The 25,693-nt window shown below is 39.6% G+C and overlaps 1 gene segment (V, D, J or C); it reads right to left on the reverse strand.

Annotated features, from left to right (window-relative positions):
• Window positions 1-7,993: 7,993 nt before the first annotated feature.
• Window positions 7,994-24,405, reverse strand: LOC140471379 (Ig heavy chain C region-like). The segment is given in 7 exon segments: window positions 7,994-8,442; window positions 8,902-9,210; window positions 11,062-11,370; window positions 13,424-13,723; window positions 22,574-22,619; window positions 23,817-24,160; window positions 24,292-24,405. Coding segments are annotated over 7 exon segments (1,749 nt in total).
• Between the last annotated feature and the right edge of the window lie 1,288 nt (window positions 24,406-25,693).

The following is a 25,693-nucleotide window of genomic DNA, read 5'->3' on the forward strand; positions in this document are numbered from 1 at the left end:
CAAGGTATAAACAGGATATATAGAGTAATCCTAAAAAGAGTATAAAGGCAGGAGGAGTATATTTAAGAGATAGCTCTCGTAGACAGAATTAAGGAGAATGCAAAAGGTTTTTCCAAATACATTAAGAACAAAAGGGTAAGTCGGGAGAGAATAGGACCCCTCAGAGATCGAAAAGGTGGCCTTTGTGTGGAGCTGCAGAAAATGAGGAGATGACAAACGAGTATTTTGCATCAGTATTTAACGTGGAAAAGGATATAGAAGGTATAGATTGTCGGGAAATAGATGGTGACACCTTGCAAAATGTCCATTTTACAGAGGAGGAAGTGCTGGATGTCTTGAAACGCATAAAGATGCAGGGAATCCTGAGGGACAAGATGTGCATGTATTTCAAAAGGCAAGGACTTATGAGGGATAGTCAACGTGATTGGTGCATGGGAAATCATGTCTCACAAACTGGACTGAGTGTTTTTGAAGAAATAAAAAGGAGGATTGATGAGGACAGAGCGGTACAGGTGATCTATATGGACTTCAGTAAGACAAGGCTCCCCAGAGGATACTGGTCAGAAAGGTTAGATCTTAAATACAGGGTGAACTAGGCATTTGGATACAGAACTGGCTCAAATGTAGAAGACAGAGCATGGTGGTGGAAGGTTGCTTTTCAGACTGGAGGCCTGTGACTAGTGGAGTGCCACAAGGATTGGTGCTGGGACCTATTCGTTTTGTCAGTTACATAAATGATTTGGAACCGAGCTTAAGAGTCCAGTTAGTAAGCTTGCAGATGACACCAAAATTGGAGGTGTTGTGGGCAGCGAAGAAGGTTACCTCAGATTACAAGAGGTTATTGACCAGTTCGGCCAATGGGCTGAAAAGTGGCAGATGGAGTTTAATTTAAATAAATGCGAGGTGCTGCATTTTGGGAAAGCAAATCTTAGCAGGAGTTAGGCAGTTAATGGTAAGGTCCGAGGGAGTGTTGCTGAACAAAGAGACCTTGGAGTGCAGGTTCATCTTAAATCCCTTTTGGATTTCGTGGGAACTCATAGAGTCATATCGATGTACAGCACGGAAATAGTCTCTTGGGTCCAACTGATCCATGCCGACCATATATCCCAACCCAGTCTAGTCCCACCTGCCCGCACATGGCCCATACCCCTACCACCCTTCCTATTCATATACCTATCCAAATGACTTTTAAATGTTGCAATTATACGAGCCGTCACCACTTCCTCTGGCAGCTCAATCCATACATATGCCACCCTCTGAGTGAAAATGTTGCCTCGTAGGTCTCTTTTGTTCACCAGTCTCTCATGGGGAACGTTGTTGCACGCCTTACTGACGTCAATATAGATAATGTCTACCACTCTGCCCTCAAAAATTCTCTTTGTAACTTCTTGAAAAAAACTCAGTCAAGTTTTTGAGACATGATTTCCCACGCATAAAGCCACGTTGATTATCCCTAAAAAGTCCTTGCCTTTCCAATTACATGTCCATCCTGACGCTCAGGATTCCCTCTAACAACGTGCCCACCACTGACATCAAACGCTCTGGTCTGTAGCTCCCTGATTGGTCCTTACCACCTTTCTTAATCAATGGATCCACGTTAGCCAACCTCCAGGCTTCGGGCATCTCACCTGTGACTATCAATGATACAGATATCTCAGTAAGAGGCCCTGCAATCACTTCCCTACCTTTCCACAGAGTTCTAGGGTACACCTGATCAGGTCCTGGGGATTTTTAACTTTTATGCGTTTAAAGACATCCAGCACTTCCTCCTCTGTAATATGGACATTTTTCAAGATGTCACCATCTATTTCCCTACATTCCATATCTTCGATTTGCTTTTCCACAGTAAGTACGGATGCATAATACTTATTCAATATCTGCCCCATCTTCTGCGTCTCCACTCAAAGGCCGCCTTGCTGATCTTTCAGGGGCCCTATTCTCTCCCGAGATGCCCTTTTGTCCTTAATGTATTTATCAAAGCACTTTGGATTCTCATTAACTCCGTTTGCCAAAGCCATCTGATGTCCCCTTTTTTACCCTCCTGATTTCTCACTTAACTTCACTCCAACTGCCTTTATACTCTTCTAAGTATTCACTCGATCTATCCTGTCTATACCTGACATATGCTTCCTTCTTTTTATTGACAGCCTCTACTTCTGCTCTACCCCATGGAGGACATGTTTTCTCTGCACCTGCTCTTATCAAAACCTTTCATAATTGTTGACCCCTCAGCCTGTTTTTCTTTTCAAGAAAGAAGGGAACAGCACGACATCTCCTCCAAAAATATACACACTCAAAAATTTGTGTTTCACTCTTTTAACTCTCACTTCATCCTCTCCACTGCTTGTGTGCCCATTCTATAATGTAGCAGCAGGAACTGCAGGCAATACTTTTAATTATAGTCGAAACCAGTTTTAATAGGGATTTAGCAAGGCATCCCTAATATCAAATCTCTCTATTTATACATAAAGCTTAGAGCTTTGTTTGTGTATTGATGGTCTTCCTTTTCCTTTGGCAATTTGTTTAGTGACTGATATAATTGTGTGAGACCCCTTTATCTGTCTCTCCCAATTTGACGTGCAAATTCGAATAAGTGACCTGCTACACTGTTCCTACCAAGATACATCACGTTACATTAATTTGTATAGAATTTCATTTGCCAATTATTTCACCACACTGTAAATTTAGTAATGACCTCCTGAAACTTCTAACCGACCTCAGATCTGACTAGCTTAGCACATTCCCAGCAATTTGATGTCATTGAATTGCTAAATACTTTTATTTTGTAATAATTAGAGACAGTATTTAATTTGCAGTTATACTTTATTGTGCTTTGGGGATTTTTTTTTGGTTAAGTACTCAGTGAAGTGCAGTAATTCACATGATAACTGCAACAACTAAATGTAAAATGACGGGTTGATAAAAGTTATTACAAATACAGAAATAATTTATAGATTCTATTAACTGCAAGCTCGAGAAATTGAAAAGGCATCGATCCTTGATTTTAAACTAACTGATATTAAAACAATGATATCATTCATGTAAAATGCAGTATGGTTTATGGAGGACTCCTTCCCGGTTTCTACATCTTCACGGACACATTCAGTAATATAATAAGATGCTTAATAAGCTGCTTGTTTACCCTGGAGCATCTGAGGGCGAGGGGTATAACATCTTGAGTGGCGTAGATATAGTGGATAGATAGGATTTTTTTCCTGGGTTGAGGGAGTCCAGAACTAGAGAGTGTAGGTTTAGGGTGAGAGAGGAAAATAAATGAAAGGGCCCTAAAGGGCAACTTTTAATGCAGAGGATGATGCATTTATGGAATGAGCTGCCAGAGGAAGTGGTGAAGGTTGGTACAATCTTCATATATCATATATCATATCATATCACTTTTCTCCCTCCTGATTTCTCTTTTTAAAAATGTCCCTACAACTTTTATATTCTTCAAGAAATTCACTTCATCTCATTTGTCTATATCTAATATACAACTCATTTTTATTCTTAACCAGAACATTAGCATCTTTATTTCTCCATTGTTCCCTCGTGTTACCAGCCTTACCTTCACTCTAAAGGGAACGCCATGCTGCTGCAGTTTCGTTATCTCACTTATGGAAACCTCACACTTGTTGGCTCTCCCTTTACCTGCAAACAGTTTACTATAATTTACTCTTGGAATTTTTGTTTCATACTATCAAAGTTTCCCCGAATCCAATGAGGAACGTTAACTTTTATACATGACCTATCCTTACCATAAGTATTTTCGAACTCATTGAATTATAGTCACTGGCCCCAAACTGCTCCGCTGCAATCACTTCAATCACTTGCCCCGCTTTATATCACAAGGAAAGGTGAAGATTTTTTTCTCTGTTGTGGTTACATCTACATATTAATTGAGAAACTTTTTTTGAGCACAAATACCAAATTCCTTACCATCCAAGTCCTTAACATTATGGCTGTCCCAGGTTATGTTTGGAAGGTTAAAATTCACTATTATTACAACTCCATTATTCTTATATATAAATGAGATCTCTTTACATTTTTGTTCTTCAATTTCACTCTGACAACTGGAGGGACTATTACAATTGCATCGCCTTCTTATTTCGGACTTCCATTTATTTTGCTTTACTGGGCCACCCCTCAGAAATATCCTCTCTTAGTTCAGCATTGCTAACCCAGGCTGTCCTGACATTGGGAATACTTTTAGTTTTTAAACACATTCAACTTTCTAATTCCATTGCCTGCCTCTTATACGTTTCTGTGGAGCAATGTTCCTGATTTTTATTATGACGTGACCCGTGGGCGTGACGATTTGTGCTTAAGAGGAAATGGTGTCTAATCATTCTGCCTCTGGAGAATTCTAGAAGATAGACAGTGTGAAAGATGCATTTATATTAGTGGTCCACTTGATGGTGCAGCATTAACCTTACGACTGAATGAAACATAACTGGACAGATCAAGTGAAAAGTGTTTTTGGGAAGGGAGTGGGACGTGTAAACTTGGGAAAATATATTTTTACTTATTGGCCTTGAAAAAAGAATCAAGCAAACTCAAAGTTAGTGCATTTCATTCAAGATTTATTAACCACTTCAGAAGCATTTTTATCGAAAAGCTTTTGTTAAAGATAATAGAAGTGAATATATTGACTGGATGCTATATTGAGACGAGATTGCATGCAGTATGAGCCGTGAATTTTATGTACATCTGTAACAATCGCCAGAAAGAGAATACAAGGACTCAACATATAAGGGAGGCAACCATTCTGAATAAGGAACAAGTAAAAAAAACAAATTGAATTGGGAAGCTATAAATTATTCCAACTATAATAATCTCAAAGATATCAAAGTGAAAACAAAAGGCCATCAATATTTTTCTTAGTTACACACTGACAAACTTAAGTGATCTCACTCTTCGAGTCAGCAACAGGACTGATTGTAGATTGGGAATTCAGAAGACTTGATAAGCAGATGAGGAAAATCTACGGTGTCCACAACTCATTCACTTAACCTGGAAAAGACAGATAAAGTCATGATGCAGATGTTTATGATCCGATGCAGTTGCATTCAGGTTCTCAGTTGCATTCAGTGGCACACATTTGTTATTTCACAAAACATCTGTAGTTCTTTGCTGTGTGAAATATTTGATTACTCTCACCTTCACCAGAGTGACGGCAGCACTGTAGAAAATACTCAGGAAGAACAGGGTGATGAATGTGGAAGCAGTTGTCCAGATGTTGCCATTATCATCCTCATAGTCTTCAATCCAAGTGTGATCTATTGAATCTATGAATATAAAACCGAGAGAACGTATTCAGATTGTTTATTGATCCTGACTGATCTATCTGCACCTTAGTATTGTAATTAGAGACTGCTACATCTTCTTTAGGCAGTCAGGTGTTTCTCAGGTTTGACTCTCTATCTGCATGTATTAATGCATTACTGACTCTCAGCAAGAAATTACTAAAACTAACTGCACAATTTTCCTTACTGTCCGTGCTGGAAAACTTCGAATTACTTTGCCTTTTAATCTATTATTGAAGAATATTATTATCTGAGGAATACTTACAGAGAACAAATATGTTAATTTTATCGTTATACTTTAAATATGGGCTGTGACCGCAATTTAGTTCAATATTTTGTCCATCACAGGATGAAGTTCAAATATGGTTCTCATCTTCATGATATAGTGGTGACCAATTGCTTGGCAAGTCATGAATATAAATTTCATCCACAGTAAAAACATCGCTTCATATTTTTGTTTGTCGGATCTGCATATTTACAAATAAGTTTTTGTCCATGTCTCTGTTAATTTATTTTTTCTGCTGCTTGATGTGTATATTTTTCCTTGTGTTTGTGGATGTGGTAATGCGTGTCTCTTACATTACACCTGCCCATTTTGGAGTGTGTGCATGAATAAACATGCGCATATTCTTTACTGCTGATGTGCTCATGTGCTTGTTGTATGTAAATCTTGTTCCCTTCACAATGTGTAAGCATCATCATGCTAAAATAGCACTTCGTTGACGCCTATGTCTATTATTTAATGTCCTTGTCTAGTTTTCGTCAGTGCCATCCTACCAATAGACTGCAGGATCTGTCTATTTCAGGTCCTACCGACATTCGGTTATTTTCATGTGTGTGCTCAATAAATGTGAGCATGCAACGTCATGTTTGGTGGATGTTTATATTTGCATGATGATCTCTGTTTGTGTGGCAATCTATCCGAAACCATTGCCGGATGTGTTTGTTTGTGTTATTATGTGTGGATGTTTGCTGACGCTTGTGCCATTCTCCTTGTTTAATAAACGCCCTATTACTTGCACGTCTGCACGTGAGACTCTGAATTTATGTGTGTGTGTGACCATATATAAGTGTTGATCAAAGTGGTTTAAAAATAATTTCAGCTGCCTCTACAATCATATGTTTGTGATTATGAAAATTAAAAATTAATAATATTAATGTCTAACCCTGTGCTCATATGTGCCTGTGTGAGTTTTCATGTGGGAGGACATTTTTCAGATGTTGTATCTTTGTGCGTATGAATGTATGTCGGTGAGCATTATGCTGCATGAATAGAAATGCAGTCATGTCCGTTTGTGTATTAATTTGCGTCTATGCTTTTCGCAATTATGTGTGGATACCTTTGTTCACTTGTGCACGTGCTATTCTTTCTGTGTACGTGCGTTTTTGTGGGAGTTTAGATGAGTGTTCAAGTACTATTTGCATGTGTGGCTCTGTGTATATAAGAGTGTGTGACAGTTCATCTCTGTGCACGTTTATGTGTGTGCATAAGCATGTGTCTTTAGGTGAGAGCCTGTGTATGTGTTTTTATATGTGTATTTGTGAGCATTTCTCTGTAACTGTTTCAGCTCTTATACTAGACTGTAATTTGCATTATTGTTGCAGTTTTTATGAATTGTCAACATTTATATCTGACCCTGATGTTGTCAGGAACATTTCTGATCGTCGTGGAGAGATAGATGCTTTAGAACATAGAACAATATAGCGCAGAACAGGCCATTCGGTTCTCGATGTGAGCAACTCTTTTGTTACAGCGAAAGAATTTCTGTCTCTGAGACAAGAGACCTGAGATCAAATCCCCACTACTCCAGATATGCAGAATTGCATTTCTGAACATGCTGATTACAAAATATCTACAAATATTCTGTACTTGAAGCAAAATGATGTCAGATGTTCGAATACCAGAATTTATCCCTTGTGCTCCAGAAAACTGAGACAAAACTATGCGCTACACACTGGGATGATGTAAATACCAGTTTTGGATTAAGGGGAGTCAATGTTAACAAACAATTAATAGGGTCAATCGAATTGGGCAGACACAATGGTATTATTTTGCATGGAAACATGGAATCTTCGAACAGTATACAAGAAGCTGACTGTTACTGTCAGAAACTGGGTTACATTACAGAGGACTTCTATCTTGAAAACTCTGCAGAGTGAGTAAGAGAACAGACCATTAATAATTCCCCTCTCCCCCTACCTGGGCTCAACGACAATAACTTTCATTTCACTGGTACAAGATCCCTCGTTCCACAGAAACAAGTGTCATATTCAACTTACTCTGCACTGTTTGCGATTGGCATTTTCCAATCAAAACTAATTCCAAATGTCTCTTAAGATTGCGTTCCCAATTGTTGCATTGTGGCAGTTTAAAGCCGACATGAATTTTGTGAGAATGTTCAATCGGGGAATCAGGAAAACAAAGTTCAAAATCCGTGGTCTTTACTTGAGAGAAATTGGGCATTTTAAGATTTCGTTTTAATGGAATTTAAGATGGATAAGGTTCTTTGCAGAATCTGGTATTTGAGTGAGCTTTACTCTGCCTCTGATCCTAAGTTTACCTTGAGCAGGGAACATTAACTGCACAAGACACGAGTCCTAGACCTGTTAATAATCCAACTTAACTTTACAGGTGGAATATAAGTAAAAGTGGGAAACACAATTCATTAAACGGTTGTATATTTAAATCACAATTTGAGGAAAAAGCTTTATTACTTTTGTTGAATTATTAAAAGCAACTTTGAGTTTTTTTATTGACATGAATTAACCGTGTCCATCAGTGCAAGTGAAATGTTCACAAAACTCGGTTTACCGCTGGATTTATCGACTGTTCTGTTGATGATCTTCAATGGAATCGCTTCATGTCCCACCACACAGGAGTAAGAAGCACCGCTGGCCCTCTCCTCTGCTGTAATGGATAACAGGCTGTACATGAAGAAGGAGGTATTCTCGCTCTCCGACATCACCTCGGTGTTCTTGTAGTTACTGGGATTCACCGGCTTGTCATTGTTTGTCCACTTGACGAAGATCTCTCGGGGGGAGAAACCTCTCACTAAACAGGTGAGGGAGAGAAACCTCTGAGCAGAAACGTCTTCTGTTGGTGGCAGGAGGATAGACACTGATGGCTCCAGTAGCTTTTCTCCTGCAGAATATTTGAAACAAATATAAATAAATTATAAAACTCCAGACTCAATATTGCATTTCACTACATATTAAAATATGCCAGTTTTGTTTTTTTAATTTGGGCTTTATACACTCTCATTTACTAAACCAGCAGAATGATATCCATTCTATTCATTCAGATAAAAAGAGTTTAATTCGAAAGTCGACTCCATGTTTCTAACCCACAACTAAGACATCCTGTACATTTGTCATTGCTGATGTTAAAAACACAAATCAGGTTTCTTCCCACTTTATTTGAGTTATAATCATAAAAGATAAATCTTTAGTCTATTTTGTTCTCAATCAGATATTTAGCTATCCTGCCATCAGACACATCTTTCATGCTGCCAAGTTATTTGGAGCCAATCTAAGCATGCCATGTATGTAACTGGATCTAGATTACACGTGGAATACTTTGTTCTTTCCTCTCACCACTCACCATTTCCCTTGCGGATGGAGTCTCTCAGAGGAGTCGGGAGGTATGGATGGTTCACCACACATTCAAAACTAACGTGACTCAGCCAGGATTCGGTAGAAGTGCTCAATTTGCTGATCACGCTGTCGGGATCTTCTCCAGGCTGGTGAGCAATCTCTGATTTCAGAGTCTTCTTTTCTTGTATCCAGGTGACATTGACTCCAGAAGGAAGATTGGACACAACACAGGTTAATGTCACCGTCGCCTCCAGTAAGACCTGTTCTACTGGTGGTGGTAGGATTTTAACTGTGTAATCGTGGCACTCATTAACTCCTATGAAACAGAAATCAAATCAATGAAAAATGCCTCTTTAGAATCAAAACACCGAGCCTTCAGGCTACTCCCACATGAAGTGAAGAAACCACCTTTGACATGTCAGCTTCCAAATATTGCTGAAATGATGGTTCGTGTTGATTATATATTTTGTTTTGTGAAATCATTTGTTATTATCTATAACATGCACCGTGTAATAATTCATATAGAACACTGGATTTGTCACAAATGAAACCTGTGACAAAGTAAAATCAAAGACACCACGGTGTAACACATGGAATTACCTTTCTTCTAGAGTTCTTCTCTCAATTACGACCATCCATTGATACTTGTGTCAAGAGTAATCTGAATATAACGACTTCATTTCTATGTTCATGAAATTTACTTGCAAATGCTGCTGGGCATTCTGAATGCCAAATTACATCCCCAAGTTTGAGCAAATTGTAATCAATCATAATTATTGTCTTTGTTCTCATGCATTTGCAGAGGATATAAGGTGTTACAGGGGCAGTGATCAGTCACAGAAATTCTATTCAACATGTTTAACGTTATTGAAAATAATTGACATTATTAGTGTGAGATCATTCTCTAAAACATACTATGAGATATTATTACTCCTGTCAAACTTGGAGTAGATCTAAAAACAAAACAGTGAATTTCTTAGTAGAACAAAGACTGAACAAATACGAGTGTCTTCAATTATTCTACCAACTTGATGGAAATTTGCGCGAGTATTATTCAGATTTCCACTGCTCACTGCATGAACATTTCCATCCTCAACCTGGGCTCAATCAGCCTAACTCAAATTCATAGATCGTTCATCCATACTGTAGCCTTACCACTAGAATGTATTCTCCTGCCACATCCACTAATTGCAGAGAGTAACTTAAAGAGGCTCAATTAGGTCATGTTTATCCAGATTAATCAAATGTGAGACCAACTTGGTCCGCGGCCTGGTCCCATGAATGAAGTTGAAGAGCTCAGTACCAGATAAAATCTATGACGTACAATGCCCAAGGACAACAGTTCATTCCTGAGCTGGAAATGAAGCATTGAACACATTTTGATTTATTTTGAAAGAAGGGTCGCTGCATGTTTTACCATGTCATTTTGAGACCACAAGAAAAAGGTGCAGAATGAGGCAGTTCGGCCAATCTAGTCTGCCCTGCCATTCGATCATGGCTGGTATGTTTTTCTACCCCATTCTCCAGCCTTCTCCATGTACTAACCGATCTATCGCCACCTTAAGTACAGTCACTGACTTGGCCTCCATAAACCTCTCCAGCAATGAATTCCACACATTCATCCCCAATGGCTGTAGAAGTTTTTCCCCATCTAAGTTCCAAATGGTGCACCCTTTGACTCTGAGGATATGCCCTCATGGCCTACTCTGGCCTACTGGCCAAAACATTTACTCCACGTTCACCCAATCTCAGCCTCTCAGCATGTTCTAAGTTTCAAAGAAATAACTCTCTGACCCTGCTCCCTGGCCCCCACAAGACACGCACCCCTCCCCCACCCGTAACCCCTTTATCCTTAAGCAAGTCACCAGGCATGGATTCGGCACTCTGCCTCTCCAAGTGTGGTCAGCCAACAAACTACTTTAAAAAAAGACTATTAATCCAGCTCACTGTCTATATGTATTCAATATGGAGGGAAACATGCTTTTCTGATTTGACATAATGTTAAATTATGAGCAATGCTAATGTAACACTCAAGCTGAAATACATGACACGTTTGTGAATGGGATGCTCTACACCTTAGTGCTGTTCACTAAATTTGATAAATGTGTGTATCTGATTGACATCGGAGTTCAAAATGATTTCTAGTTCTCTCGTCTGTATGTCTTACCCTGGGGTGTGGTGATGTTTTGACTTTGAGTGTTCTCTCCATGAGTGACCTGGCAGGTTTCCACTGCGCTGTTGAACCATTCACTATAAGGGACTGTCAGCCGACTCATCACCGAGAAGTTCCCATCCGCCTCACACACAGGAGACGTGGAGACACCAGAATCCACGGATTGGCCATTTTTCAACCATGTCATGGAGATTTCCTTCGGATGGAAATCAATGATTGAACACACGATGGTTGCAAACTTGCTGCTTGCGATTTCTTCACTGGGACTCACGGTGAGAAGAAGAGTTGGCTCGAGAAATGGGCCTTTATGAAAAACAATGTATAAATTATCTGACAAATTTGATAACAAATACATTCAGTTCTGTTATAACAAAGTTTATTACGGCTAATAGATACTAACCTTAACATTACAAGTATTATAATAATGCAGAGTGCTATAGAAGATGAAATCAACACAGTACAATTACGAGGACGATGTGATAATGACAATGTAATGATAAAAATTAGAGGTCACAGCAAGGAAGTCAAAGAGGTCAGTTAGATCAGAGGGTGAGATAGTAAGATTGAATTGTATTCATTTCAATGAAAGGAGCATGATAAAAAGGGCAGATGAGTTAACGGCATAAAGGAGGAAGTGTGCACTTGATGTCATGGAGACATGTTGAGAGAGGGGCAGGAGTGGAGTTCAATATTCCTAATATAATGCCTTCAAGCGAGACAGGGAAAGATGTCGAAGTGCGGTAAAAATTGTTGATGTTCACCAGTGTGAGGGAATATGTGGGTATAGAAAATACGGGGAAGTGTTGTGATGTTTTTTTCAGGAATTAGGATAGATGATGTGATGTGCTGTCTTGCTGGATGAAAAATAGTTATATTTCCAGGGCAGGTAAAATGTATGCCAGACAAAGGATGAAATATTGGTCGCTGGCAATAATTTCTAATTCCTGGCCACAGGGGACATGGCAAAACTGCCAGTGTGGTATTGTTATGCTGGACGGATGAAGGGAAAAACAATGAAACCACAGGCTCGGCTCAAGCTAGACTCAGTCGTAGGGAAGACATTGTAACGATGGAGAGAGGAATTAACCTTCATCTGGAAGATTAATCAACAATTCTCACCACGATTTTATTGACGAGAAGTCATGTCTGAGCAATTTGATGGTAGTTTTCAACGAAATAAGTCGATATCCTGATGATAGTAAAGATCAGAGCCAGTTGATGACAAGTCAATTTGACGAATTGAACCCTGAGGCGGAGTGCAGAGCATAATGGCCATAGAATGTTTGTGTGGCTGGAAGTATATGTCTCGTGGTGTTCTGCAGGATTCAGTGCAGATTTATTGATGTCTCTTTTATGTAAAAGTGATTTAGAATATACTGCAGGAGATTTGGCTCGTAGGTTCACAGCTGAAGCAAAAATTGCCGAGTTGGCAGGGAGTGACCATGACACCTTTACAGTGCAGCAAGATACAGAAGGATTGGCCACTTCTGCTGAAAAATGGCAAATTAAAATCATCCTGGATAAGTGTAAGGTGATGCACTTGGTCAGAAGAAACGAAGAGGTATTATGGTTTCAATGGTGGAACCCTGAAAAGGATTGCATGCCCATCGATCCCTTATAGTAATGTGGCAGACGGATAAAAAGACTAGGAATGTGTGAAGGGTATTTGCTTTTATGAGCCAATACATTTACATCAGGTGATGGGAGATGATATTGGAAATTAATGAAATACTGGTTAAGTCAGACATGAAGCATCATGTGTAGTATAGGACTGCATGTTACGGAAGGAATGTGATTAGACAGAAGGCAGCATTGTGGAGATATTACAGGATGTTTCCTGGGCTGGAAGTTTTTAATTATGAAATGTGATTCACCAAACTGGGGTTTTACATGGAACAGAGAAGATTGAGAGAGAAGATGATTGTGATGTCTGGAATTATGGTAGACATACACAGAGTAAACAGAACAAAACCTTTCCCCTTCATGGATGGAGCATTGTCTCAAGGGCACAGGGTTAGGGTAAGGACAGGAGGATATCGGGGAAAACAAAATCACACACAGGGTGTGATTCTGTAGCTCAGTGCCAGTAAGTCATGTCGAGGCTGAGCCCCGCATAATATGTGAGAAATATTTAGATGGATATAAGAAATGCCAAGTCACAAAAAGCAATGGATCAATTGTGGACATATTGAACTGGAATAGTTAGGGGGCTGTTATTGATTGGCTTGGACTGAATGGGCCGAATGACCTTTTCCTGTGCTGTATCTCTCTATGGCTATGTCAAATATATTATAACTAATGTCCTATTCATGTTACCCACAGATGTGCTGTTCGCCTCAGTTCCCACAAGACTTACATGGCATTCCAGTGCTCTGCTTTGACCCGCTGTGTTGAACCTCACAGGAGATTTTGCTGCAATCCGCTTCTGACTCAGGCAGGGTTAACTGGCTGCTCAGGGTGTAAGCTCCCTTCTTGTTTCTCACGGATGGATAAGTCTTCAATCCAGTCGTGATTGGGTTCCCACCTTTCTTCCAGGTCACCTTGGTAACGTCAGGGGAATAGTCCATGGCCAAACAACCAAAGATCACAGAACCGTCGGCATTGTGTTGCTGACAGGAGGAGACCAGTCCATAAAGTGTGGGGGGAGATGCAGTCTCTAGGATAGAATGAACAATTGAGCAAGTTACTTTCTGTTAATTCGACCTTATTGGTTACCCAAATGTTTCCTCAGCTGTAAATGTATGCTAGTGTGTTCCTGCTAAAGTCTTCAGCATACCTTGAGTTTATTTTTGTTTCCAATCAGTCGTTGATCATGATCTATTGGTTCCCTCTTCAGAAAATGCCCTCGACCTTGACCATTACTATATAAAACTTAGAAATAAGAACACCCTGATCCCACGAAAAGTAACTGTTAGAAAATCTCACCAACGAACACTTTCATTGGATTGCAGGTGACGAGCATAGTCGTTTCACAAAATGCAAACCAAGAAAACGTGGAACTTGTAATTGGAAATAAAAACCTAAGTTGCAGGAGAAACCCCAACAACTGGCAGCATCTGTGGAAAGAAACCAGATTGAACGTTTCGAGTCCAGTATCCCTTCCTCACTTATCAATGTTAGTCAGAATCTACTCTCTGTAAAGAAGGCAGTTGCAGGGCACTGGGACTGAGAGAATGCCTGTCACAGCTGATATCATGCTAATTATCTGGAAGCTCAATGATCGACTTGGCAATTATCTGAATTCTGGAGACCTCTGAAATATAGAGGACCATTAAGGTTCAGAGACTTTGGAATGTGACAGCTAGCTGAACTGAGTATTTATGTGAATATGATTCGAGAAATGAACAAGTACTCTTTTACTTCAATAACCAACAAACTTACAAGCAGTTCATGGTAAAACTCTAACCTCTCAGACTACCCACCACTCTGACTCTCTTCTCAACCTCAATTTCCACTTACATTGACAACCCCTACACCGTTACACGCTCATTCACCCTCGGAACACATGACCCTCATCACAAGAGATAACACACATTCAAGGCAATCCATATTCCAGACAAGAATGTAATCTCGATTCCTTTCACTCAATTCCACTCCTGCTTCACTGCACCTGGTCCTTGGTGAATCTAGTCCTGACACCCGACTTTTCACAACCCCTGACAGGATATCCCTACCCAGATATGAACTCAGACCTTCACTGATCTCTCATCTTACCCAAGTCAACCTGTGCACATTGCATCCTAGCTCTGTTCCCATCTGCCCTTCGCCACACTCCGAGTTTTACATTTTTACATCATATCCACGTGTCACATCAGTACGATGACCTTCTGTCGCCGAAAGAGCCCAGCACTCTGCTAAGGCGAACAACTGAACTTCCTGACACCCTGCCCACCTCTCAACTAACCAGCCCAGCAGCCTGCCCACCTCTGAACTAACCAGCCTGTCAGCCTGCCTAACTCTCAACTAACCAGTCCGACACCCTGCCCACCTCACAACTAATCAGTCCAACACACTGCCCACATCTCGATTAACCAGTCTGACACTCTGGCAACCTCTCGAATAACCAGCCCGGCAGCCTGCCCACCTCTCAACTAACCAGCCTGGCAGCCTGCCCACCTCTCAACTAACCAGCCCGGCAGCCTGCCCACCTCTCAACTAACCAGCCTGGCAGCCTGCCCACCTCTCAAATAACCAGCCCGGCAGCCTGCCCACCTCTCAACTAACCTGTCTGACACCCTGCCCACCTCGCAACTAACCAGTCCGACACACTGCCCACATCTCGGCGAACCAGTCTGACACTCTGCCAACCTCTCAACTAACCAGTCCGACACCCTGCCCACCTCTCAACTAACCAGTACGACACACTGCCCACCTCTCGATTAACCAGTCTGACACTCTGCCAACCTCTCGACTAACCAGTCTGACGTCTTGCAAATGTCTGAACTAACCAGTCTGACAACCTGTTTGCCACTCAACAAACCAATCTGACTCCCTCCCCACCTCACAACTGACCAGCCCTGCACCCTGTTGAACTCTCAACAAGTTGGCCTGGCACCCTGTCTATCTCCAAATAACCAGCCCTGCACCCTCCTCAGCTCTCAACTAACCAGGCCTGCAGCCTGCTGGCCTCTCAATTAACCATCTTGGCACCAGGGAGACACCCTGCATTGCTGCTCAAAGGACCTACCAAGCACAATGCGACCAAGTTATTTCCTTGTGACCATTATGATTTTCTTTGATGCCACCCTGCCAGACGAGGTGCATGCAAGCTTACCCAGCAGCCACCAAACACCTCACGGCCTATCAGCTCAAAATCTACCACATCACCAACCTCCCTCCTCACTAGATCACCAGCTTCCAACTTTCAGCCTACTTCACCATAATGTCAGAGATTCAGAGAGTCATACAACACAGAAACAGGCCGTTCGGCCCAGCTCGTCCATGACAACCAGGGTTCCCAAATTAAACAAATTCCATTAGCCTGCATTTGGCCCATATCAATCCAGATCTATTCACTTCCTGTACCTGTCCAAATGTCTTGGAAATTTTGTAACTAGATCTGCATTTGCCACTTCCTCTGGCAGTTCATTCCAATGTCAGGTATCGTTGCAACACAAACTCACAACCTTTATACTCAATGCTCTGTGCAATGAGAAAACATTTTACAAACACATTCTTCAACACGCCAGCTCCTTGAGATACCACTTTCAACAATATATGTATCTGATCCCTCAGGTCCCTACGTTCGACAAAGCTACCCATTGCCATATCATTAACTCTGTACGAATCTATGTATCTGAATCCCCAGGTGCTTCTGTTCGACATCACGACCCAGTGCACTACCATTCACTTTAGGTTGTTTCCTGATTTCTGTTCCCAAAATGCAATGAGTCATATTCAGTTGAAACTGATCTCTAATTGCCCTTCCTCTGCCCATTGGCCCAGCTGATCATGATCTCGTTGTTCTTTTAGATAACTTTTCTTGATAATTATAGAAACAATTTTGCTGTTATGTGAAAACTTATCAACCATGCCCCATTCAATTTTTTCACAATTTTCAATCAATGTTGTACACTGTTCAACTTTTATCCCCACATGTCTATTGTTTCCTTCAACGCTTGAAAAAACGATCACCTTCTTGAAATCATTTGATGTTTTCACCTCAAACCCTTTCTGTGACAGAGCAATCCAAAGGTTCATTCTTTCGTTGAACAGTACAAAAAAGGGTTCAGTCTTATCGTGTGTGGGTAAGACTGTTGACTGTTCCTCCAAATATTACTACATTTTGACTTGCAATTCTTTCATTGGCCCTTTACTCTTTCTGGATCACAGCCATGGAACTCACTTCCTGACAGAGCTGTGAAAAAGGTAATACCACACAAATGTCAGAAAGTCCAGGAGGCCAAAGTCGACTGATCTCTCAAGGAGATGTAAAATTCCTAACATTTCCATGCCTATCTACAGATGCGAATAACTACTGGAAAAAATGAAGAATATTCTGGCGCTTTTGTCTCCACACAAAGATGACGTGCTCAATAGTTTTGTTGTGTGTCGTTTGGTTGTCCTTCCAGTGAACCACTTCTTAATCATTTAATGGGCAAGAAGCTTTCCTCATTTTTAGCACTGTAATCATACATTATACTTCCCTGGAATAAAGAAATATAATGTTAAATTAAAGGGACCTGACGATTGGGATGATTGAGTTGGAAATTGTCAGAAATTTAAAACTTATTTTCGAGAGCAATTAATTACAGCCTTATTGTGTCACATTACATACATACACAAATGCCTTTCAGAAATGGTCTCTCCCTCTGTTACGTGCAGTTGAATCATTAAATCTGGGATAGTTATTGCTTGTTAATCAGATGTGTTAAAGAGTTTTAGTCAAAGGTTAGCTCGCAAATGTACCATGTTTTAAGTAAGTGGTGGAATAGCTCAAGGGGCTGAGTGTTTTACTCCTGATCATACATTCCTATCATTGTGTCATTAATTCAGCTAGCAAAGGTGCTGAACACTATTTACTAAAATATTTCAACGAATTAATTGTTGAAAATATTCTTTAAATATTCCTGTTGATTATTTGGAACAGGAGCATCGACATTCTCTATTTGAGTGGTCAGAATAACTCCCGCCTAAGTACACTCCAAAGATGCAAAGGTCAGTTGAATTGGTCATGTTAATTTGCTCGTGGTGTTCAGGGATATGTAATTTAGATGTGTTCATTAGCGTTAAATGTATGGTCTACAGGGCAGGGGAATGGGTCTGGGTGTGTTTCTCTTCAAAGGGTAGATATGGACTTGTTGGGGCAAATGGCCTGTTTCCACACTGCAGAGGTTCTATAATTCTATACAGCAGCCATTGCCCTCTGGAACAGGTTGTTACTTCATCATACAGCTTCTTCTGAAATTATGGCTCTACGCCAGATCACTCACTTTCAACGATGACTAGGTACTAAATATTTCTGAAAATTCACAATTTGGTAAAATATATTTTCTCTCTGAACAACATGTTTCATATAAAGGAATTCTTTTTTAAAAGAAACAACAAACTTTGAATGCGATAAATCCGAATTAAAAACAGAATTCTCTGAAGAAAAGCGGCAGGTCTGGCAGTTCCTGTGCAGAAAAAGGAAGCTTATCATTTCAAGTGCAGTGATCCTTCTGCAGCAAATTGGTTTCATATTTTCTTGAACGAGAACTCCATACCTATTGAGTTAGACGGTGATTAAGTTTACCTGACTTCTGTTGGAAAAGCATTATAAGAAGATGTACTGGATGATCTGAGATATCAGTTGAAAACTAGTTGAAAAGCTACCACCAAAGTGTTGGATTCAACCAAAATCCCACCAGACTGAACAGTCAAATTCACTCACAGTAATGGTTTGATACAAACGAAAACTGGTCCGACTTAATGTCATCAAATATGCTTTGGGAATAATTAATTGTGGGTTAGTTATAAATGGTATTGATAGAACAGCCAGTCAAAATTCCAGATTTCTTTGAGGAGTTACACTATTAACCCAGCTCACAATTCCCAAAAGCCTGTGACAAATATTGATTTGAAAAAGGCTCCAAACTGCCAACCTTCTGTCTAATACCTGAGGCCCAAGTCTGGACAGCGATTAAATCGATTTCACAGGCCTCTGTGAGTGGCATTCCAACAGTACTCAAAGAACTCAATGGTTTTACCCCGAATTAACCAGATGAGACATGGTATTACATTCCTCTCTAACAGGTTGTAAATGTACACAAACCACCTGTCTCAGAGTCAAAGACACAACCACTACATTATAACAGATCCGAACACAATCTCCAACAACACAGACCACCGGTTTGAGAGTGCACAACTTTGTTAATAATTAACCAAGGATTTCAGCAACCAGGGATTGTTACATAATGCTTACAAGATGAAAGTAGCATTTCAACAATTATCCAAGAATGCTTTGATAGCAATTCCGAATTGTTCAAGCTCTATGGGAACTCTAGAGGAATAAAACTAGGATTTGCGTTGCCATAAATTTAAATTTAACTGGCTTTCAACTGAGAACGCCCTTCCTCTTAACCCTTTGTATGTCGCTGCACCAGATGGTCTGCTTAGGTTGAAATGGATTAGAATCTTTGGAAGTGTAACATCACCTTTGCCAGTAACATTACATGCAGACAATGAGTTCTGAATAATTTGATTCGACATTGTGCCACTAAATGTGTCACTGACAAGAGAGGCACAAATAAAATATGCAGCATATTTCCCTCTGTCTCACTGAATGATATATCCTTCATTGCTAACAATTGAGTTCAGGGATCTACAGTTTGACTTTTGTTACTGAAGTGTTTATTCGGATTGTAACAATTCTGTGGTGCCTAATTTCTGGCAGACAAAAGTGGTTTTGAATGCCACATGAAATTGAACTGTCTGAGACTCAGGTGTCCGAACAGGTCGATTTACAACTGGTCAGGAACAGCTGACAACTCGGTTGAGATAACACGGGACCACACTGTACAACAGTCCTGATCTGAGCAGATATATCAATTCGTCACATCAAATGTGTTCACTGCAATTTAACTTTCATAATAGGGGCGAGCCAGAGAGAAAGCATCAATGCTTCTCAGAACGTTTTCACAATGAAGTTAGATTACCTACTGATTTAATCAACTTAATCGTGATTGTAAATAAGAAAAGAAATAAAAAAACAGTTTCTGTCTGCATTCCCCGCTTTAACAAATGTCGAAATAAATGATCATCAACACTAAACTAATGTGAACAATCTCATTCAGATTGCTACATTCCAAACATCGCGCTAGTATATTAATTGAAATGAATATTACTCTATTCTCAGTGTCTAAATAAACAATGTGCTCTACTACCCTCCAGTTTCTGTCTTCTCTAAATTTGTTAATTCTGCAACTTTTCGAATGCATGCACAGGAAAATTAAGGGGGTGGCACGGTGTCTCAGTGGTTCGCACTGTTGCCTCTCAGTGCCAGGGGATCCGGGTTCAACTCTCACCTCGGGTATCTGTCTGCATGGAATTTACGCATTCTCCCCGTGTCTGGATGGCATTCCTGTGGATGCTTCCGTTTCCTTCCACATTCCAAAGATGTGCAGGTTAGCCGATATGGATAAGCTGAATTGCCCATAGTGTTCGGGGTAAACGTTGGGGAACGTGTCTGGGTGGTTGCTCAGCGTGGGTTTGGACTTGTTGGGCCGAAGGGAATCTTTAAAATCTACGATTTTGCATCATTTATTCCCATGGTGAGTTGATGATGGATTATTTTAATTGATTCGAAATCTAGACTTGGTGACACAATCGACTATAGCAGCTGTTTCCTAATGAATGACTCTTCAGTTCCTATGTGTTGTAAAATGTATCTATTTACTTAAAACACACGGATTGGGAACATCTAAAGCATGGCATGGATTTAATCACTCAGTTAATGTTACATTTTTTAATCCAGTAAATCAAATTTAATCAGATGTACAAGAATTAATCATTTCAAGTTAAACTGAAAAGCTGATCAATTCAGTGAAACCAATTTGTTCAGCATCGAAATATATGGAGCAGAATTTCTTAATCGTCTTTTCCAATGATCTCTTCCAGCCAGGAAACTTGTGTGTCGGGTAGAGCGGAATTGAAAAGTAATTCTTGATTAATGATATCTCAGTAATGGCATTTTTGCTCAATGACAAGAAAAATTAGAACATTATACTTTTAAAACTATATTTATATTTCTTGTGACTTGTAAACTGTTTCAAGACAAACTTTGTGATTTCAGTAGTAAATTAAGTTCTGAGTTTCGAATTTAAGGTTTGGATTAGACCAGTCCTCAATTGTTACTTTCAAATAAAAAACGCACCCTAACGTGTCTGGTTTCCCTTCATTTCCAAATCCTTTGCGATTTGCCTTTCACTAAAATATTAGATTTAATGAAAGTTCAACTCCAATGCTGATTGCATTGAATGAGGAAACTGGAGCAGTTCACTATCAACAACCATGTAAACATTTCTAAAGCAATGTAGAAATCAAAGACAGCTTCAACAATATATTAGCTTAATTTTACCGAAGCACATTCGCTCACCAACTGAACAACGATGACCAAATCACAACACTGAGGATCAACGATGTGTTTGCAGCAAAACTGTCTCTTTGCAAACATTTTCAAAAGAACCAAGAATATAATGTAACCTCACAACAAATATCCCAAATTGGAAACCATCAAAACTGCTCACCATCACACAAGCGAATAATTAAATCAAATAGAAATAAAAAGTCAGAACAGCTGCCATGGTTCTGAGATAACTTATTGAACAACGCTTAAAGCTTTAACACTTTCGGCAACAATTCAATTTATTACCAACCCATTTAGTATTTCTGATCATGTCAATCTTGTGCAGTGCACAGCAGAGCAGCTTAAGGCATCTATTGATTAATCGCCTTAAGGTCAAAATAAAATGAGTTCAATGGACAAAACATTAGAATTGAATGTTATGATAAGTTCGTCTCAATTATGAAATCTGATGAATTCGGTAGCTTAAGATTTTAGTCCCAAATTCTATTTTGAATGAGGCTGCTCAAAACAGACTTTAACTCGTTTAAAATGAGAACTGAGATTGTGTATCTCAAAAAAAGCTCTAAAAAGACGTCGCTTTTTTTCCGTTTCTCACACTTCCGTATTTCTGCGTTAAGTTGGTCTTCAGACAGTTACAAACGGATATAGTGCTTTCAGTCAATCAGAAAAAATATTGCCCCTCGTTTAACAAACGCCGAAACGATTCAGTACAAAGAACTTCACAGATATTCGTAACTGAGAGTCATCCAGAGAGACAAACCCCTTTGCCGAAAGAAAACACCGATTACTGAAAGCATGAAAACTCAGTTCAATTCCACAAGATGAATCAACTCAATTCAACACAATCAAATAAAGCAAAGCCAGAACCCAATCAACTTTTCAACAAAATCAAATAAAACACAAAGAGCATCCAATCAAAAGAATGAAACGTAATGCCGCAAGAAGATTCCATGGCAATATCCAACGTGCTTGTCATTAACAAAATTAACAACTCAAATGACAAAATGCAATCATGGTAAGAGCATTATGCACCCGGGGAATATATTCAATAAATTAACATATTTTCATCCTGTTTAGTGATATTTCCAATATCTTTAAGTTCTTATCATTTGTTGTCGATAATAAAACTAACAGATAGTGGGTGTCACTAAACTTTGCTTGTACCTGACTGATTGAGAGAGTTTAGGTGTTTCATGGAAGTCAGCCACGCAGAATGCCCATCTGATTTTTAAAAAGATATACACTGAGCATCTGAATCCGCCACAACGACTTCAGTCATTTTCTGAGACTTAATGTAAGTCTATAATCAGTTTTAACAAAACTCAAACGGAACCAAATCAAGCTCAGCACAGGATCTAAGTATCATTTAATTCAGGAATTATTCACATGAATAGAACGTTAGTAAAAAATAAAGTCACGAAGAAAGTTCAAGGTTCTTACCTGAAGTCACCGTCACCATGGTCCCTTGGCCCCAGTAACCAAAATAGTCACAGCGTTACATTCTCTGGACTGGGTCACACAATAACTGACTCTGCATAAAAACTAACAAAATCCTGCATTATTCTAAATATTCACAACCATTGTCAAAATGAAGTCGTGATAAATCTTCATCACGTTATAATTGTACAGTGGATACTGATCATTCTTACTAAATTATTATAATGTTTTATATTTCACAGAGTAACACATGAGCTGATTCTCAAAATCACCAATTGCTACAATAATAATCACCGATTTTGCGAATTAAATTTACAATTTATACAGCGATAATTGCACAAAACCCCACGGAACTAATACTGAAATGCGAGTTTAGGTATTCTGTACAGGTAAACATTGACTCGTTTCAAACAATGGGGTCTGGAACGGGTTTTTGTATTGATCATAATTGCAGTGTCACCCCAGTATGTCACTGTGAGACACATTGTGTCAAATACTATGGCGGGCTGCAAGCTGTAAAATGCAGATATTTAATTTCATTAATTCCTGGAAAGAAGTGATTCAGGCTCCTCTAAAAATTATTTACTGGAATATTTCAGCTTTTCCTATTCACTGTATTTTAAAAGCTCGGAATACTTTTGCAAGTTTGGAGTGCATTAATGTAGCCATAAACATGAGGAAAGTAGAATAATTTTATACATTTGTCCAAACTAGTCACTCCTGGATGGGATTTAAATTAAGTCTCACATTATTTTCCCGGTCCTTCAATGGTACAAATCGCCAGCTTGAGACAAACCCTTGTCAGTGGTTTTTGTATGAGGATGTCACTGTGCACATCACTGTGACCCACTGTAGTATCACAGTGATTTAGACCCGTACATTTTCTGTAATACACTCTGGGTCTCAATTCTCAGGTGAAATGGACATTTAGTGCTGATAGTCAATAGAATTAACGGCATGGTTTGCAGACCACGATTAGTAGACATTTCCCGAACTGTCAGATATATGAAAGCTAACATTATGTCCAAGCCTTTAATTGGTGGAAGTATCAGCAGTACATACGACATGCCAAAAACATTGTCCTGTGATATCACACAGTTTGTTAGTTTCAATGGTCTGTTTCCTCTGTGATCGGTTTGTAAAAGGCAGCCGGACGTGTGTTTCAGATCGCAGTTGGTTGAACTGAATTTAAAACGGGTACTGACCGTCAGTGAACGATGAAATTGGCAAAATGTCCCCTTGAGATGTTTTTTGAATGGGTCCATCCCTGGTTCCTCTCGCTGTGGTGTGTTGTACAGTAATAGATGGCGGTGTCTTCGATCTTCAGGTTCTCCATGTCCAACGCGAAGATGTTGTTTGAAGTGTCTTTGGATGCAGTAAATCGATTCTTAATCGCTGGTGCATAGTTACTGCTGGATGAACTTTTGTAATTAAGCAGCCACTCCAGCCCCTGTCCGGGAACCTGTCGGACCCAGTTCATCCAATCATTGCCAAGATCGAAGCCGCTGGTTTTACAGGTCAGTTTCAGGGTGGCTCCAGGATGGCCACTCTCTGACTCTGGTTGAGTTAAAACAATCTCCGACTGGACACCTTTAAAAATGAAAACAAAAAGAACCCATGAGAAATAATGCTGATACAAAGAAGCCTGAGTCTTTTACATTCCTGAGGCAGACTAACATTGAGACAGTAACAAAGAGAGACATGAACAAAAAAACACTCACATGATAAAAATGTCAGTAACAAACTGAGAAAAATTGTTGACTTGATCATTCTGATAACTTGTGGAAAACGGTTCTGTCAAGAGCTTTCTAAACAAACCAGATCCAGGAGTGTTGAACTAAAGCACAGTGACCCGGATTTATATGATCATCAGAAGGGGCAGGTTTACAGGTTCCGCCTGTTGGTTTCCTGCTGGAGTCTGAGACAGGATCCTTGTATCACCTTGCACAGCCCTAACAGATGGGTTCATATTTACACGAGATTATTCTTAAACATGGATATAGACACACCTTGGGATATTGTTTTGCTGATTAGCCATCTAGGCAGTGTTTTTTGAATGGGTAAAGTGAAATTTAACAGCTGGAAGTATTTTTCAGATATTTTGTTTAAACCAACAAAACAATTTCAATTGGAAGTTGGCTCTCTGTATTTTAACATGCATTCACGAGTAAATAAATCTAAAAGTAAAGTTCGAAGATATTATCAGCCAAATAATTAACTGGCCATACTTTTTTCTGGACACTCCAAGTCTCTGTCACACGACAAAATAATTTGTAAATCATACCAGATGTTTCTAAATTCACTTTGTGCAACTGAATACAGAGCGTGTTCAAAGTGATTATGTTTAGAATATTCAGCTGGAAATTAACTCCCTTTAATTCTACATTAAACCACAAGTAGAAAAAGCTAAAACGAAGTTTAATACCATTGTCAGACAATACAATTACTGACTTTATTTCTGCAACCACTCCAAGTTCCCCTCAAATTACAAAATAAGATATCATTTCTAACTGGCGTTTCTAAATTCAGTTTAGGCAAGTTAATATCGAGCATGTCTAAAATGAATATGTTAAGAATGTGTGTGTATGTGACGAAACTGTTTGGGCACGGAGATTAGAAGAACCTCACCATATTACAGAATCTCTCTGCTTGTATCTTTTTTCAACATGCACCGACCACAAGATAGATGTTTGAAAATGTATTGTAAAGGAAAGCTGTGTGCCCGAGAAATAAAAAGTGGATTGACAGTGATACCTAACACTCAGGTAAACCTTTGAAAGAGAATCTAATAAAGTGGAGCAGGCTGGTGGGAAGTTAGAAATTAATTCTCAACATCTAAACCATTGCAGGTACCTGTTTGGGTACATCAGCAGTGTCTGGCAAGTTACAGAGTATTACATCAATAATTGCCACGGATGTCGGTCATAAACAGCACATTTCTCCGCGCATTGGTAACTGTGACACGGGACTGTCAACGAGTAGAAATCAGCTAAACCGATGCATTACACTGCACCGGTGCTCCCTAAGTATAAATGGCCCACTCGGTTTTAATGAGATGCATTAATCAGAGAATGGTGCAACGGGTTATGGGAGTTGAAGCCAATTCAAGTTTATCAACTTACT

The sequence above is a fragment of the Chiloscyllium punctatum genome, chromosome Y (assembly GCF_047496795.1).
Source record: "Chiloscyllium punctatum isolate Juve2018m chromosome Y, sChiPun1.3, whole genome shotgun sequence".
In the NCBI taxonomy this organism is placed as follows: Eukaryota; Metazoa; Chordata; class Chondrichthyes; order Orectolobiformes; family Hemiscylliidae; genus Chiloscyllium; species Chiloscyllium punctatum.